This window comes from Paramisgurnus dabryanus, chromosome 16 (assembly GCF_030506205.2).
Source record: "Paramisgurnus dabryanus chromosome 16, PD_genome_1.1, whole genome shotgun sequence".
NCBI lineage: Eukaryota > Metazoa > Chordata > Actinopteri > Cypriniformes > Cobitidae > Paramisgurnus > Paramisgurnus dabryanus.
The window spans coordinates 30,163,443-30,178,545 of record NC_133352.1 but is presented as its reverse complement, the minus strand read 5'-3'; the positions used below and the strand labels follow the sequence as shown (position 1 = coordinate 30,178,545).

Genomic DNA, 15,103 nt, shown 5'->3' with positions numbered 1-15,103 from the left:
GCTGTTTTTAAAGGCAGCTCGAACATTAGGTCGACTCGAGCCCCAAGTTCAAGAAACAGAAGAAAAAAAACGGAGGAGATGAGGAGGAGAGATATGAATTGCGGAGGCACGGAGACGTTAAGGTTTAGCATATGCTTTTATTGATAATAATTGACACAGCACTAAATGTGGTCCCTTTCAAACCGTTAAAAGTATAGGCTACTAGTTAAAATATTATTACTGCAGTAAAATAGTTTATTTTGATTAAAATTATCCAGCGATCGTGGCACCATAAAGTTTTTTTTACAGAAGCCTGCAATTACTTTTCATGCGATTATAACGTCTTCACGTATTAACATTATTTGCGAGGTACATTTGCAAATGATTCATAAAGTCATACCTCTGCAATTGTTTAATCGATTGGGTTTTATAAGTAGGCCTACATATATGCTCAAACTCTTATGACAGCATGTTCCCGACGGATACCATTAAATATATTGATCTCATTTCCAGAATCTCACATTTATATTTCTCTAAGAGAGAGAAAGAGAGACTGGGTATAACAAATAAAAAGGGTATACAAAAATTGTAACAGTTACCTTCATTCGTTTTTCTTACCTTTTATTTCCTCAAAATAAAAAAGAAACTTTGTAGCCTACTGTCAGCAGAGTAGAGAAAAAAAATGTCACACAGAAAAATAAATGAAATATGACATCTGTCATTATTTGCAAAAATTTCAAAGGGCTATTACCAGAATTCTGACCGCAATACTGTCTTTTATTTAATAAACGCAAATGTTCAGGTTAATTAAAAGGAAACATGAAAATTGCATCTATTGCAGTAAATGTATTTTCGGGGGGGGGGAGTTGACGTGGGGACCCACCCACTTTTCATTTGCTTCCGACGCCCATGCCCACATGTATTTAAATTATTTAATCAACCTTGGTTTATTGTTAGGGCCGTGTTAAACTGTCAGTAGTTTACTGGAATTAAAGATAAATAAATTGTTTTCTGTCGCTTATTTCCAAGTCGCTGTCCATGGTGCTTCACAGGCAGAGATGTTCACGCTACCGATAGATTTCTGTAATGTATATTAAAAAATTGAATTTCTGCTTATTTTGCCCTCCAGGAGAATGTTAGTGTAGTTTGATCGTTAATATAAGAAAATCATGGCATTCATATCAAACCTGAACAATCCAGGTTCTCTCATTTTATTCTGTCAGAACAGGTGCTTCTAAGTCTGATCCTGGAGCCCTACAGTACTGCACATTTTGTGAATGTCCATTTATGTAATAGTGATTCAAGTTATCAGTTTGGGAGAGAGATTAATATTCTGAACTGGGTGTGTCAGACAAGAGACACAATGCGCCGGGTTCCCTGTGTTTTATAGCATTAAATTGTGTACAGTTTCTTAACTCATAGTGTCGCTGTTCACCAGTAAAACATTTGGTATTTATATTGTAGTTCTCTCCACCCTGCTCATGACGCGATCAATAACGTTGGTACCTCCTTTTCTTTATAGAAAATTGTCGACGCTGACGAATTCTGTTGTATTTGTGTCTCATTCTGCGGGCTTAAAGTAGATCTCTTTTGCTGGTTGATTGTTTTAATAAGTTAAAAGTTGTCATTTCTAAATGGATTTTCCAACCTTCAGTGTTTCTATTCAGATGTTTGGCTTCGTATTTTTCGTGCTTATGGCGCACATCGCTAATGGAGACGTAAGCTATTCTTTTCCAGAAGAGATGAAGCGTGGATCTGTGATAGGAAATATAGCCAAAGATCTCGGGCTCGATGTAAGCAGACTGTCATCTCGAAAAGCTCGCATCGACACTGAGGGCAACAGAAAACAATATTGTGATATTAATCCGAATACTGGAGAATTGACTGTGGCTGAGAAGATCGACAGAGAGGCGCTTTGTGGAAAGAAATCTGCATGCGTTATAAAACAGGAACTCGTGCTTGAAAATCCTTTAGAGCTGCATCGATTCATTATCAATATTCAGGATATAAATGATAATTCACCACAGTTCACGGAATATGTTATTGAAATCGAAATACAGGAATCAGCAGACAAAGGATCTCGTTACTTATTAGATGAGGCCCACGATGCCGACATTGGTGTAAATTCTGTTCAGTCGTATACGTTGCAAAATAACGAGCACTTCCTTCTGAATGTTTTGACAAGGGATAATGAAAGAAAATATGGAGAGCTTGTGCTGAATAAAGAATTGGATCGTGAGCAGCAGAAAGAGGTGAATTTAATTCTTACTGCGGTTGATGGTGGGACTCCACCGAGATCAGGTACTGTAGCCATACACGTCACTGTGCTGGATGCTAATGATAATGCTCCAGTCTTTAGTCAGGCCGTCTATAAAGTCAGTCTGCCTGAAAATTCTGCTGTAGATACTCTAGTGGTTACAGTGACCGCTACTGATGCTGACGAAGGACAAAATGGAGAAGTCACCTATGCATTTAGTCATTTATCAGAAAAGAATCGGCAATTATTTTTCCTCGATGTACGGTCAGGGGAAATTAAACTAGCAGGGCTTCTTGATTATGAAGAGGAGAGCTCGATTGAACTGGCTATTCAGGCTAAAGATGTTCCGGGGTTAGCCAGTTATTCTACTGTACTTATTGATGTTGTTGATGTGAACGATAACGCCCCAATTATTATAATTAAATCACTGAATAGTCCCGTTCCTGAGAATGCGTCACCCGGTACAGAGGTTGGCATCATTAATGTGCAGGACAGAGACTCTGAGAATAACGGACAAGTGCGCTGCTCCATTCAGCAAAACGTCCCATTTAAACTCGTACCTTCTATCAAAAATTATTATTCTCTAGTGACCACAGGTGAATTAGACCGCGAGTTAGTGTCTGATTATAATATCACAATTACTGCTACTGATGAGGGGACTCCGCCTTTATCTTCCACTAAGAATATTCACTTTACTGTAGCTGACGTGAATGATAATCCACCTGTATTTAAAGAGCAGAATTACAGAGCTCACCTGCAAGAAAATAACAAACCGGGCTCCTCTATTTGTTCAGTGTCAGCTACAGACCCGGACTGGAGACAGAATGGCACTGTAGTTTATTCTCTGTTACCTTCTGATGTCAACGGCGCACCGGTTTCCTCGTTTTTATCCATCAATGGAGACACCGGGGTCATTCATGCCGTGAGATCGTTTGATTACGAGCAGATGGAAAGTTTTAAAGTGCTGGTGTCAGCTAGAGATAACGGTTCTCCTCCTCTGAGCAGTAACGTTACAGTGACTGTCTTAATAATGGATGAGAATGACAACACCCCTCAGATATTATACCCCTCTCCGGACGGAAACTCCTTCATGACCGAGATGGTACCCAAAGCTGCGCAGGCGGGCTCCCTGGTGTCCAAGGTGATCGCAGTGGACGCGGATTCTGGACAGAACGCGTGGCTCTCCTATCACATTATTAAAGCTAGTGATCCTGGACTTTTTACTATCGGTGTCCACAGCGGAGAGATCAGGACACAGCGAGACCTTTCTGAATCTGACAGCATGAAACAAAACCTTATTGTTTCCGTGAGAGATAACGGACAACCCTCCCTCTCTGCCACATGCGCATTATATTTACTTATATCGGATAACTTGGCTGAAGTTCCAGAACTGAAAGACGTGTCTCATGACGAGAGCAGCTCCAAGCTCACTTTCTATCTGATAATCGCGCTTGTGTCCGTTTCCACTTTCTTCTTGACTTTTATTATCATCATCCTGGCCGTGAGGTTTTGTCGCAGGAGAAAGCCCAGACTGTTGTTTGATGGAGCTGTAGCCATTCCCAGCGCGTTCCTCCCTCCAAATTACGCAGAGGTGGAGGGCGCGGGAACTCTTCGCAGCGCGTACAATTATGACACATACCTGACCACGGGCTCGCGCACGAGTGATTTCAAGTTCGTCAGATCTTATAATGAAGGCACATTGACTGCTGACGTGACGCTGAAAAAGACTCCGTCTGCTGTAGATGATCTCGAGGGGCTTGATGCAGACATGAGTGATTCATTTCAGGTAATATTAATGGTTTCTCTTTTTTGCCACATCTCTAGTTAAGTAGGCTTACATTAAAACGTCAGATAGATCTCATTTTTTGTATTCCGAACGCATCGTCTACCGTAATAAAGACATTGTTCCTTATGTAAAAAAAAAACGATATAGCATATGTGACATATTTTAAGCACATTTTGATTAGCTACGTTTCATTAAACTTTTTCATAACTGCCTGATATGTAACTTCAAAGAAATCAGTTTAGGATAATGTCAGCTAAATTCTAAAAAAAGCTTGTGTCCTTTCTGGTTGCCACTTTTTGTTGTGTGCATTTGTGCACCTCTTTAATCGTTTAATCATGTCTTAAGAAGCTTTTTATTTGATCTCATTTAACAAATTGTTTGCCACTCTGTATCCAGTTATTTGTGTTGCCTGGTTTCGTTTAAACTCCATGACAAACGTTTTATTCGTTTTATTTTAAGGAGTTTTTCTTTATTATTTTTTACCATTTTATGTCAAGAATCTTTAAAGTCGCCATGAAACGGAAGTAGCGATTGCCTTATTTTCCCCGTGGTGACGTATATCCGAATGAAACGGCTTTTGAGATGAAATAAGGCAGGGCTGGATTTGAATTTGTCCATCGAGATCTGATTGGATCGTTTGAAGTTGGGTCGTGTTGCTAATTGCTAATCACTGCGATCTTCTCCCGGACCCCGCCCACCTGCCATACTTTTGACCGGAAGTGAGGAGAGATCGTTTTGAGGAGGGGAGGAGATTTGCATTTTTGATTAAAGATTATGAGCACACACGAATTTTTAAAAAATAATGAAGCTCACAGATAAGTCATTTGTTAATAATACCACACTATTAAAAATACATATATAGTTTTTCATTTCAATTTCATTGCGACTTTAAGACGTTAATGCGGAACTGAGTGCATTAATTCAGGTCTGATTTCTTAAAGAAAATCTATACCGAAAATGTAGTCCTTTTACTGTACAAAAAGGGTAAATATTTTAAAAAGGTCAAAATTATACATCAATTTAGTCGTAACATTAGGAGAATCAAGTAGATTTGAAATACCTTCTCTTCCCCTATATATTGTTACAGTTTAATGACTGTTTAGCGGATGTGTCTCTTGAAGGTATAGCTGCAGTTTTCTTTTTCTGACAGTGTGCATTTACGAAATTTTTGTAATTGCTTCTCTTGCTGTGGTATTATTACTTTTGAGATTTTGCACGATGTTTTGTAAAGGTTTTCCATTAAAGACTGATATTAAGTTCACACTAAGATCGTCAATCATGAAAGGTTATGATTGAAAAGTATTAAACTTTGTATTTTACGCACTGATTTATGCTGAAAGTCTTATTTATTAACTTACAAGAAAATTGTTGATTTATTGATTTTTTTCTTAGGCTTCATGCCTGCCATGTGCCTTAAAATTTCACATTCTAACTTCAGCACAGAGCTTTTTCAAAATCAGTGGAGTGTTAGTAGATGTCGTTTGGCTATTTTTCGAGTTATTGTCAATTATGCATCACAAGCAGTGTTTAGTGAAATTTGTCTTTTGCACACATATCAAAGCGTTGGCATTTTTTGAAATGCTGTTGAAAAATTTGTTTTCTCACTTATGTTTCACTTTGTTAGAATTTATGCAATGTGTTGTTTAGCGACTTAATGTTCATGAGTGCCGAAAACATTATGCAGTTTTCTTGATTGTACTCTTAGTGTCGCTGTTTGCCTGTACTATTATCATCAGTAACACAATTCTTGTCTCCACCCTGTGGGTTGTGTATTTGCACAGCCAGATAGTCGAGACAGTCGACAGTCGCGATCTTTACTCTGGTTCTTTGTGTCGTGTTATAGATTTTGTGTTGTTTTTGCATCACCCCTTCCATTTGTTTTGATATTAATGTTTCCAAAATGGATTTCCTTCGCATCTGGGTTGGTGGACATGTGTTTGGCTTTTTGTTCTTCATGATCATGACGCAGACCGCTAATGGAGACATGAGCTATTCAATTCCGGAGGAGATGAAGCACGGATTTGTGATTGGAAATATAGCAAAAGATCTCGGGCTCGATGTTAACAAAATGTCATCTCGTAAGGCTCGTATTGACACTGAAGGTAAAAGAAAACGATATTGTGAAATTAATCTAAATACGGGAGATCTTGCAGTAACAGATAGGATCGACAGAGATGCGCTTTGTAAAGAAAGACTTTCATGTGTCCTTAATTTCGAGTTAGTTCTAGAACATCCATTGGAAATACATAATGTTGCAATAGAAATTCAAGATATTAACGATAATACACCGATTTTCTCTAAAAACATAATAAAGCTTGAGATAAGTGAGAACGCTGATAAAGGCTCTCGGTTTCGTGTTAATGAGGCTCACGATGCAGACGTGGGAAAGAACGGGGTTCAAAGCTATTATATCGAAAAGAATGACAATTTTATTTTATCTGTTAATACAAAGGCAGATGGCAAACATATCGAGTTAGTGTTGAATAAAGAGTTGGATCGTGAGCAGCAGAAAGAGGTGACTTTAATTCTTATTGCGGTTGATGGTGGGACTCCACCGAGATCAGGTACTGTAGCCATACACGTCACTGTGCTGGATGCTAATGATAATGCTCCAGTCTTTAGTCAGGCCGTCTATAAAGTCAGTCTGCCTGAAAATTCTCCTGTAGATACTGTAGTGGTTACAGTGAGCGCTACTGATGCTGACGAGGGACAAAACGGAAAAGTGACTTACGAATTTAGTCGTATATCTGGAATTGCGAAAGAGTTATTTGATCTAGATCATAAAAGCGGTGAAATTAAATTGAAAGGCCCTGTTGATTTTGAGGAGGAGGTGAAATATGAAATGTTTATTGAGGGAAAAGATGGCTCTGGACTTTCTTCGGACACTAAAATAATCATACAAATAGCAGATTTGAATGACAATGCCCCCATTGTAACAATTAAATCTTTGAATAGCCCTGTTCCTGAGAATGCGTCACCCGGTACAGAGGTTGGCATCATTAACGTGCAGGACAGAGACTCTGAGAATAACGGACAGGTGCGCTGCTCTATTCAGCAAAACGTCCCATTTAAACTCGTACCGTCAATCAAAAATTATTATTCTCTAGTGACCACAGGTGAATTAGACCGCGAGTTAGTGTCTGATTATAATATCACAATTACTGCTACTGATGAGGGCACTCCGCCTTTATCTTCCACTAAGAATATTCACTTTACTGTAGCTGACGTAAATGATAATCCACCTGTATTTAAAGAGCAGAATTACAGAGCTCACGTGCACGAAAATAACATACCGGGGGCATCTATTTGTTCAGTCACAGCTACAGACCCGGACTGGAGACAGAACGGCACTTTAGTTTATTCTCTGTTACCCTCTGATGTCAATGGCGCACCTGTTTCCTCGTTTTTATCCGTTAACGGAGACACCGGGGTCATTCATGCCGTGAGATCGTTTGATTATGAGCAGTTGAAAAGTTTTAAAGTGCTGGTGTTAGCCAGAGACAACGGTTCTCCTCCTCTGAGCAATAACGTTACAGTGACTGTCTTTATAACGGATGAGAATGACAACATCCCTCAGATATTATACCCCTCTCCGGACGGAAACTCTTTCATGACCGAGATGATACCCAAAGTTGCGCAGGCGGGCTCCCTGGTGTCCAAGGTGATCGCCGTGGATGCGGATTCTGGGCAGAACGCGTGGCTCTCCTATCACATTATTAAAGCTAGTGATCCTGGGCTTTTCACTATCGGTGTCCACAGCGGAGAGATCAGGACACAGCGAGACCTTTCTGAATCTGACAGCATGAAACAGAACCTTATTGTCTCTGTGAGAGATAACGGACAACCCACCCTATCTGCCACGTGCGCATTGTATTTACTTATATCTGATAACTTGGCTGAAGTTCCGGAACTGAAAGACATGTCTCATGACGAAAGCAACTCCAAACTCACTTTTTATTTGATCATCGCGCTGGTGTCTGTTTCCACTTTCTTCTTGACTTTTATCATCATCATCCTGGCCGTGAGGTTTTGTCGCAGGAGAAAGCCCAGACTTTTGTTTGATGGAGCTGTAGCCATTCCCAGCGCGTACCTCCCTCCAAATTACGCAGAGGTGGATGGCGCGGGAACGCTCCGCAGTGCTTACAATTATGACACATACCTCACCACGGGCTCACGCACGAGTGATTTCAAGTTCGTCAGATCTTATAATGACGGCACGATGACTCCTGACCTGACGTTGAAAAAGACTCAGTCTGCTGTAGATGATCTTGAAGGGCTTGATTCGAAAATTAGTGATTCATTTCAGGTATGATTAATAGTTTTTTTCTCTTTTTGTATAATTTCTGATATACTCTAAAAATGCTGGATTATTTTCAACCCAGCACTGGCTCAAAAAGGGACGAGTCCAGCAGCTGGGTTATAGTTAACTCGAAAAAATATTTATATTTGACCCAACAATGGGTTAAAATACCCCAGCATTTTTGGTTGAAACTAACTAGCATGGGTTAAATAACAACCCAGCGGCGAAAAAATAACCCAGCATTTTTGTGTAGCTATGCACTTTTACACCCATTTCACTTTTGCAATAAAGACTAAGTTACTTAAGTTTTATTTGTATCCATAATGGCACTCTTAATAATCCTGGGTTAAAAGCAACCCAACTATGGATTATTTTAGCGCTTTTCCAACAGTTGGTTATTTGAACCCAAGAAATGGGTTACATTTAATAATAAGCCAGATAGGTTAGAATTTACCCAACAGTTGAGATTACCATTTTCTAAAAAATATATATGCTATTATTTTAATACATAAAAATACTTAAAAACAGACCAAATAAAAAATTAAAAGAATGCATAACTTTAAAAGAATACAAAGCTCATATTATGTTTTCAGTGGGGGCAGGCAGATTTTGAATAACGTGATTGTGTTTGACACAAAGTGATAAGGTTATCGTAATAATAATTAGACAAAATGATTTATTCAAGTTACATGTTTTAGACTAATTTTGAACCAAGATGATGTTTGAATCGTTAAAAAAGCATGATAGTGTCAACACAGTCTCACACCCATGGCGTCAATATTTGACGACACTTGACCATGCGTCAATATGTTGACGCGGAGGGTATACCTTTCGCGTCACTTTTTGACGAACTGGGGACTTCAATACTATTAGGTACGCGAAATTAAACAGTTGTCAACTGACATTGGGGTTAGGGATAGGTTTGGGTAGGGATGTCATTATGTAAATCTAACCCTAAACCGACGCGAAAATGGTAGAAAATGGTAAGAAAATAGGAAAGAGAATTTCGCGTACCTGATAGTATTGAAGTCCCCAGTTCGTCAAAAAGTGACGCGAAAGGTATACCCTCCGCGTCAACATATTGACGCATGGTCAAGTGTCGTCAAATATTGACGCCATGGGGTGAGACTACAAAATAATTCACGATTCAGTGGGCATTTCAGACTTACCATGACGAAGCTTCTGATATAAAATAATTGGTGCAAAATAGCGCTAAAAGTGGTTCACTGGCTCGTAGTCATATGGGGAACCACTTTATATCACCATATGATTACGAGCCAGTGAACCACTTTTAGTGCTATTTAGTACTTTTTTTTAGAATTTACGTAGCCGTTCGTGTCATGTCAACTGTCCTATTTTTGCATACATGCATTTTCTAATGCAACCCATTTTGGGTTATTATATATAAAAATTTTGATAAAATGTTGTTTCTCCAAACAAAGTATTGTCCTCGCTGAAAACCGTCCCACGCTGAAGCGTTTTAAAGCTTCTACAATCATGCCGATGCGTCATTGTTTCAACTGTTAGTAAAATGACCCAACCTGCATCCCAGCGACCTCTGTTACACAAAAACTACCCAAATTATCCAGTGAAATTACCCAACCGGCTCAACTCATCGATTTGGTAATAACAATATAGCCTAACGTTTTTAGAGTAAACTTTTACTTGTTTTGTGTAAGGCTTGCTTCCCTGTGGTGTTTTTGGATTGATGACTTACTTTTGATAATATAGAGAGCTTCTTTAGAGTTTTACTTTTTGTTTATCAATCATTTAAAATCCAGGTGCATTTCTGCATATCTGAGGGTTTTTGTTTATCTTATTATCCAATTAAAAAAATTACAATTTGCACATATGTGAAAATGTTTTGATATGCTTTTTGCCATCAGATCTGTGTTAAGCTGTCAGCAAAACTTCACCAGTTCAAAAAGATTGAATATACGGTTTTGCTTAGCTTTTCCCTATGTCGCTGTCCATGGTGCTGCACAGAGAGAGTCTCTTGTTCTGTTTATTGTTCTGTTTATTGTTGATCTTCACGATACACATGCAGTTTGGCAACGTATATACAAATGTATATGTGCTTGTTTCACGCTCCAGTGGAATGTTAGTTTGACGTTAAAAGATCATGATATCCATATGAAAACTGTTTAGTCCAGATTCCACCACTTTATCCTGTGAGAGCAGTGGCTCCTAATCCTGATGCTAAAAACCCACAGCACTGCACATTTAGGTTATGCCCCTTGCCTAACACGTGATTCAAATCATAAGCTCTTTAGAAGAAACGTTAATAATCTTAACTATATGTGTTCTACAAGAAAAACGTACAAAATATCCTGTGGGTCCCCATAACCATTAAAATCGCTGTTAAAGCATTAAATTGTTTGCAGTTTCTTAACTTAACTCATAGTGTCGCTGTTCACCAGTGAAACCTTTGGTATTTATTGTGGTTCTCTCAACCCCGATTGTGATGTCATAGGGCTTTGCAGCTCCTTCTTTATAGGAAATCGACGGCGGTGACGGGTTACCTAAACGGCGTTTTCCCCCTCATGCTGTAATCTTACATTCTGTTTCTTTTATTTGTCGAATGTTTTTTATGGATTGTAGTGTAAACATTCTCTATGGATTTTAAAAGCTTCAGCGTTATTGGTCAGATGTTTGGCTTTGTGTTTTTCGTGCTTATTGCGCACAGCGCTACTGGAGACGTGAGCTATTCTTTTCCAGAGGAGATGAAGCGCGGATCTGTGATTGGAAATATAGCCAAAGATCTCGGGCTCGATGTGAAAAGACTGTCATCTCGTAAGGCTCGCATTGATATTGAAGTTAACGACAAACAATTTTGCGATATTAATCTGAATACTGGAGAACTGATCGTGGCGGAGAGAATCGACAGAGAGGCGCTTTGTGAAAGGAAAGCTTCATGCGTTATAAAACAAGAGCTCGTGCTAGAGAATCCTTTGGAGCTGTATCGCTTCATTCTTAATATTCAGGACATCAACGATCATTCACCACAATTCAAAGATGGTGTCATACAATTCGAAATACAAGAATCATCAGTCAAAGGATCTCGTTACTTATTAGATGGGGCCCACGACCCGGATATTGGTGTAAACTCGGTGCAGTCATATACAATACAAAACAATGATCACTTTATTTTAAATGTAGTTTCCCGTGAACATGGAAGAAAATATGGAGAGCTCGTGCTGAATAAAGAATTGGATCGTGAGCAGCAGAAAGAGGTGACTTTAATTCTTACTGCGGTTGATGGTGGGACTCCACCGAGATCAGGTACTGTAGCCATACACGTCACTGTGCTGGATGCTAATGATAATGCTCCAGTCTTTAGTCAGGCCGTCTATAAAGTGAATCTGCCTGAAAATTCTCCTGTAGATACTGTAGTGGTTACAGTGAGTGCTACTGATGCTGACGAGGGACAAAACGGAGCAGTGACATACGAATTCGATCATTTGTCTGATGCCCATCTACATACATTTTCCCTGGACCAAGTGTCTGGTGAGATTAAACTAGCGGGATTCATTGATTATGAAAAGGCTAGTTCAGTTGAACTTCCGATTCAAGCTAAAGACGGTCAAGGTTTGGCCACTTACTCTACTGTTCTTATTAATGTTGTTGATGCCAATGATAACGTTCCTGTTATAATAATTAAATCTCTAAATAGTCCCGTTCCGGAGAATGCGTCACCCGGTACAGAGGTTGGCATCATTAACGTGCAGGACAGAGACTCTGAGAATAACGGGCAGGTCCGCTGCTCCATTCAGCAAAACGTCCCATTTAAACTCGTACCTTCAATCAAAAATTATTATTCTTTAGTGACCACAGGTGAATTAGACCGCGAGTTAGTGTCTGATTATAATATCACAATTACTGCTACTGATGAGGGAACTCCACCTTTATCTTCCACTAAGAATATTCACTTCACTGTAGCTGACGTGAATGATAATCCACCTGTATTTAAAGAGCAGAATTACAGAGCTCACGTGCAAGAAAATAACAAACCGGGCTCCTCTATTTGTTCAGTATCAGCTACAGACCCGGACTGGAGACAGAATGGCACTGTAGTTTATTCTCTGTTACCTTCTGATGTCAACGGCGCACCGGTTTCCTCGTTTTTATCTGTTAACGGAGACACCGGGGTCATTCATGCCGTGAGGTCGTTTGATTACGAGCAGTTGAAAAGTTTTAAAGTGCTGGTGTTAGCCAGAGATAACGGTTCTCCTCCTCTAAGCAGTAACGTGACAGTGAGTGTCTCCATAACGGATGAAAATGACAACACCCCTCAGATATTATACCCCTCTCCGGACGGAAACTCTTTCATGACCGAAATGGTACCCAAAGCTGCGCAGGCGGGCTCCCTTGTGTCCAAGGTGATTGCAGTGGACGCGGATTCTGGACAGAACGCGTGGCTCTCCTATCACATCATTAAAGACAGTGATTCAGGACTTTTTACTATCGGTGTTCACAGCGGGGAGATCAGGACACAGCGAGACCTTTCTGAATCTGACAGCATGAAGCAGAACATTATTGTCTCCGTGAGAGATAACGGACAGCCCCCTCTCTCTGCCACGTGCGCATTATATTTACTTATATCGGATAACCAGGCTGAAGTTCCAGAACTAAAAGACATGTCTCTTGACGAGAGCAGCTCCAAACTCACTTTTTATTTAATCATCGCTCTGGTGTCCGTTTCCACTTTCTTCTTGACTTTTATCATCATCATCCTGGCCGTAAGGTTTTGTCGCCGGAGAAAGCCGAGACTTTTGTTTGATGGAGCTGTAGCCATTCCCAGCGCGTATCTCCCTCCAAATTACGCAGAGGTACAGGGAACTCTCCGCAGCGCTTACAATTATGACACATACCTGACAACGGGCTCGCGCACGAGTGATTTCAAGTTCGTCAGATCTTATAACGAGGGCACGCTCACTGCTGACCTGACGCTGAAAAAGACTCAGTCTGCTGTAGATGATCTTGAGGGGCTTGACGCAGATATTAGTGATTCGTTTGTGGTATGATTAATGATTTTTTTGTTATCTTTTTGCAGATTTTTTGGGACAATGTCTAAATGTTAATTTTGCGTTGCTCTTTTTTTAGGCTAACGTTTTAACATTCTTAGGTTCGCCTTTTTGATAAACCATACAACTTGGAGTCTCATTTATATGCTTAATTGGTTAACTATTTTTTTTTATATGTGTGTGAAATGCAGATTCTAAAATGAACTTTACAGTGCAGAGTCTTTTCAGTTACTATCATTCGACCTGCAGAAACGCATCTCCAAATTCGTCAATGTCAACTCTTTTGCCACAATAAATTCCTTTTGTTTTTACTTTAAAGTTTTTCTCTTACTTGTTTTAGGTTTTTTCACTTTCTTTCCATTGATAATAATATAATTTTTGATAACAAAGAGAGCTGCCACAATTTTCCCATTTATTAGTCTTTCAGAAGGCTGGTACATTTATTAATGAACGTTTTTGCCCATCTTATTCTTCAATTACAATTGTTCATACAAATAAATACAATTTGCACATTTAGCCAATTTATATTTTTTAAATCAGGTATGCTTTGACGTTAGGTTACTTTTAAACTGTCAGTATTTATTGGTATTAAAGATGAAAACATTGTTTTGTAACGCTTTTTTCAAGTCGCTGTCCATGGTGCTGCACAGGCAAAGTCTCTGGTGCCGTTTTTGTTCTGTGTATTGTTGATGTTGGCGGTAACGATGCATTTCGGTAATGTGTTAGAAAGTTGTATTCTTGCTTATGTTGCGCAAGAGAATGTTAGTTTAATTTGAACCTTAATATTGGAAAATTATGGCATTCATATCAAACCTGTTCAATCCAGGTTCACTCACTTCATTCAGTGAGAGCAGTGGCTTCTGATCCTAAACCTGGAGATCCACTGCATATTTTTAGTGTCCATTATTTAATACGTGATTTATGTTATAAACTTGTTGGCATGCAGGGAGATTAATGTTCTATACTGCGTAGCAAAACATCCAGTCATTTACCATAATTTATGCTCATCAAAAACGAGTGATGGAAACGTCAAATTTCGATCAAAAATCCCTTAATTCGTTTTGTTTTACTGTTGGTTAATAGGTTACAAATACCACCGTCATTAGCTCGAACAACTTGATGGAAACGCAGCTAATTTGCATTTGTTTGTTTTTCATTTTTTGCAAATTTTGATAAGATTCGCTTCACGTTTGAATGGAAACCGTGTTAATAATCCACGTTCACGGAGTTAAAATAAACACTGCATCAGTAAATTTTTGTACTCCTAACAGAAACCATGGCAACACTGCTGTATTATGTGGTTAAGAGTGCAAAATTAAGTTTATAAATGACCAAACACTTCAGGAAAATGATTACATTATGATACTATTATAAGCATCAACAAGCAAACACTATAATTTGGGCTCCTTTAGGTGTTATAAAAACAAGAAATCAATGGGCAAGTGTCCACCTAAAGGTAAAATAATCACTGTTAAGGTTACTTCTTGTTATTAATATTTTCTTCGGTGATTGTGTTTGTTTACAGCATGTGTTCATCATTAATGTGCAACCTTCATTTATCATTCCATTATAACTATATCAAAACTGAATCAGTCGTGTTGGTGTTTTATTTCTTGAAGATACTACACGCTTATTTTTTAACACTAATTTTTAATGTGTATATATAATCTGGGTGTGTAATATATGTAACATAGTGTCAATTTAACACTGGGAGTTTTGCTGTGTGTTCGACAAAAGAGACATATTGTCGTGTGTCA

General features: G+C 39.0%; 3 protein-coding genes across 3 annotated transcripts in view; all 3 read left to right on the top strand.

Moving 5' to 3' along the window:
- The first annotated feature begins 1,424 nt into the window (after window positions 1-1,424).
- Window positions 1,425-4,064, top strand: LOC135763161 (protocadherin beta-15-like). The gene has a single exon (XM_065275327.2). The coding sequence runs from the start codon at window positions 1,614-1,616 to the stop codon at window positions 4,062-4,064; it is 2,451 nt and encodes an 816-aa protein (XP_065131399.1). The 5' UTR covers window positions 1,425-1,613.
- A 1,748-nt stretch (window positions 4,065-5,812) lies between these two features.
- The window catches only part of LOC135760957 (protocadherin gamma-A11-like), a 162,067-nt gene continuing 152,776 nt past the window's right edge, over window positions 5,813-15,103 (top strand). Inside the window, exon 1 of the mRNA XM_065275066.2 lies at window positions 5,813-8,328. Coding sequence (XP_065131138.1) covers window positions 5,923-8,328 — 2,406 coding nt within the window. The 5' untranslated portion in view covers window positions 5,813-5,922. The remainder of the gene's footprint in view (window positions 8,329-15,103) is intronic.
- LOC135761038 (protocadherin beta-15-like) lies at window positions 10,817-13,375 on the top strand. Its single transcript, XM_065275139.1, has one exon. The coding sequence runs from the start codon at window positions 10,938-10,940 to the stop codon at window positions 13,344-13,346; it is 2,409 nt and encodes an 802-aa protein (XP_065131211.1). The 5' UTR covers window positions 10,817-10,937; the 3' UTR covers window positions 13,347-13,375.

Coding starts and splice junctions, on each gene's coding strand:
- LOC135763161 (XM_065275327.2), top strand. CDS start 1,614: ATGGATTTTCCAACCTTCAGTGTTTCTATTCAGATGTTTGGCTTCGTA.
- LOC135761038 (XM_065275139.1), top strand. CDS start 10,938: ATGGATTTTAAAAGCTTCAGCGTTATTGGTCAGATGTTTGGCTTTGTG.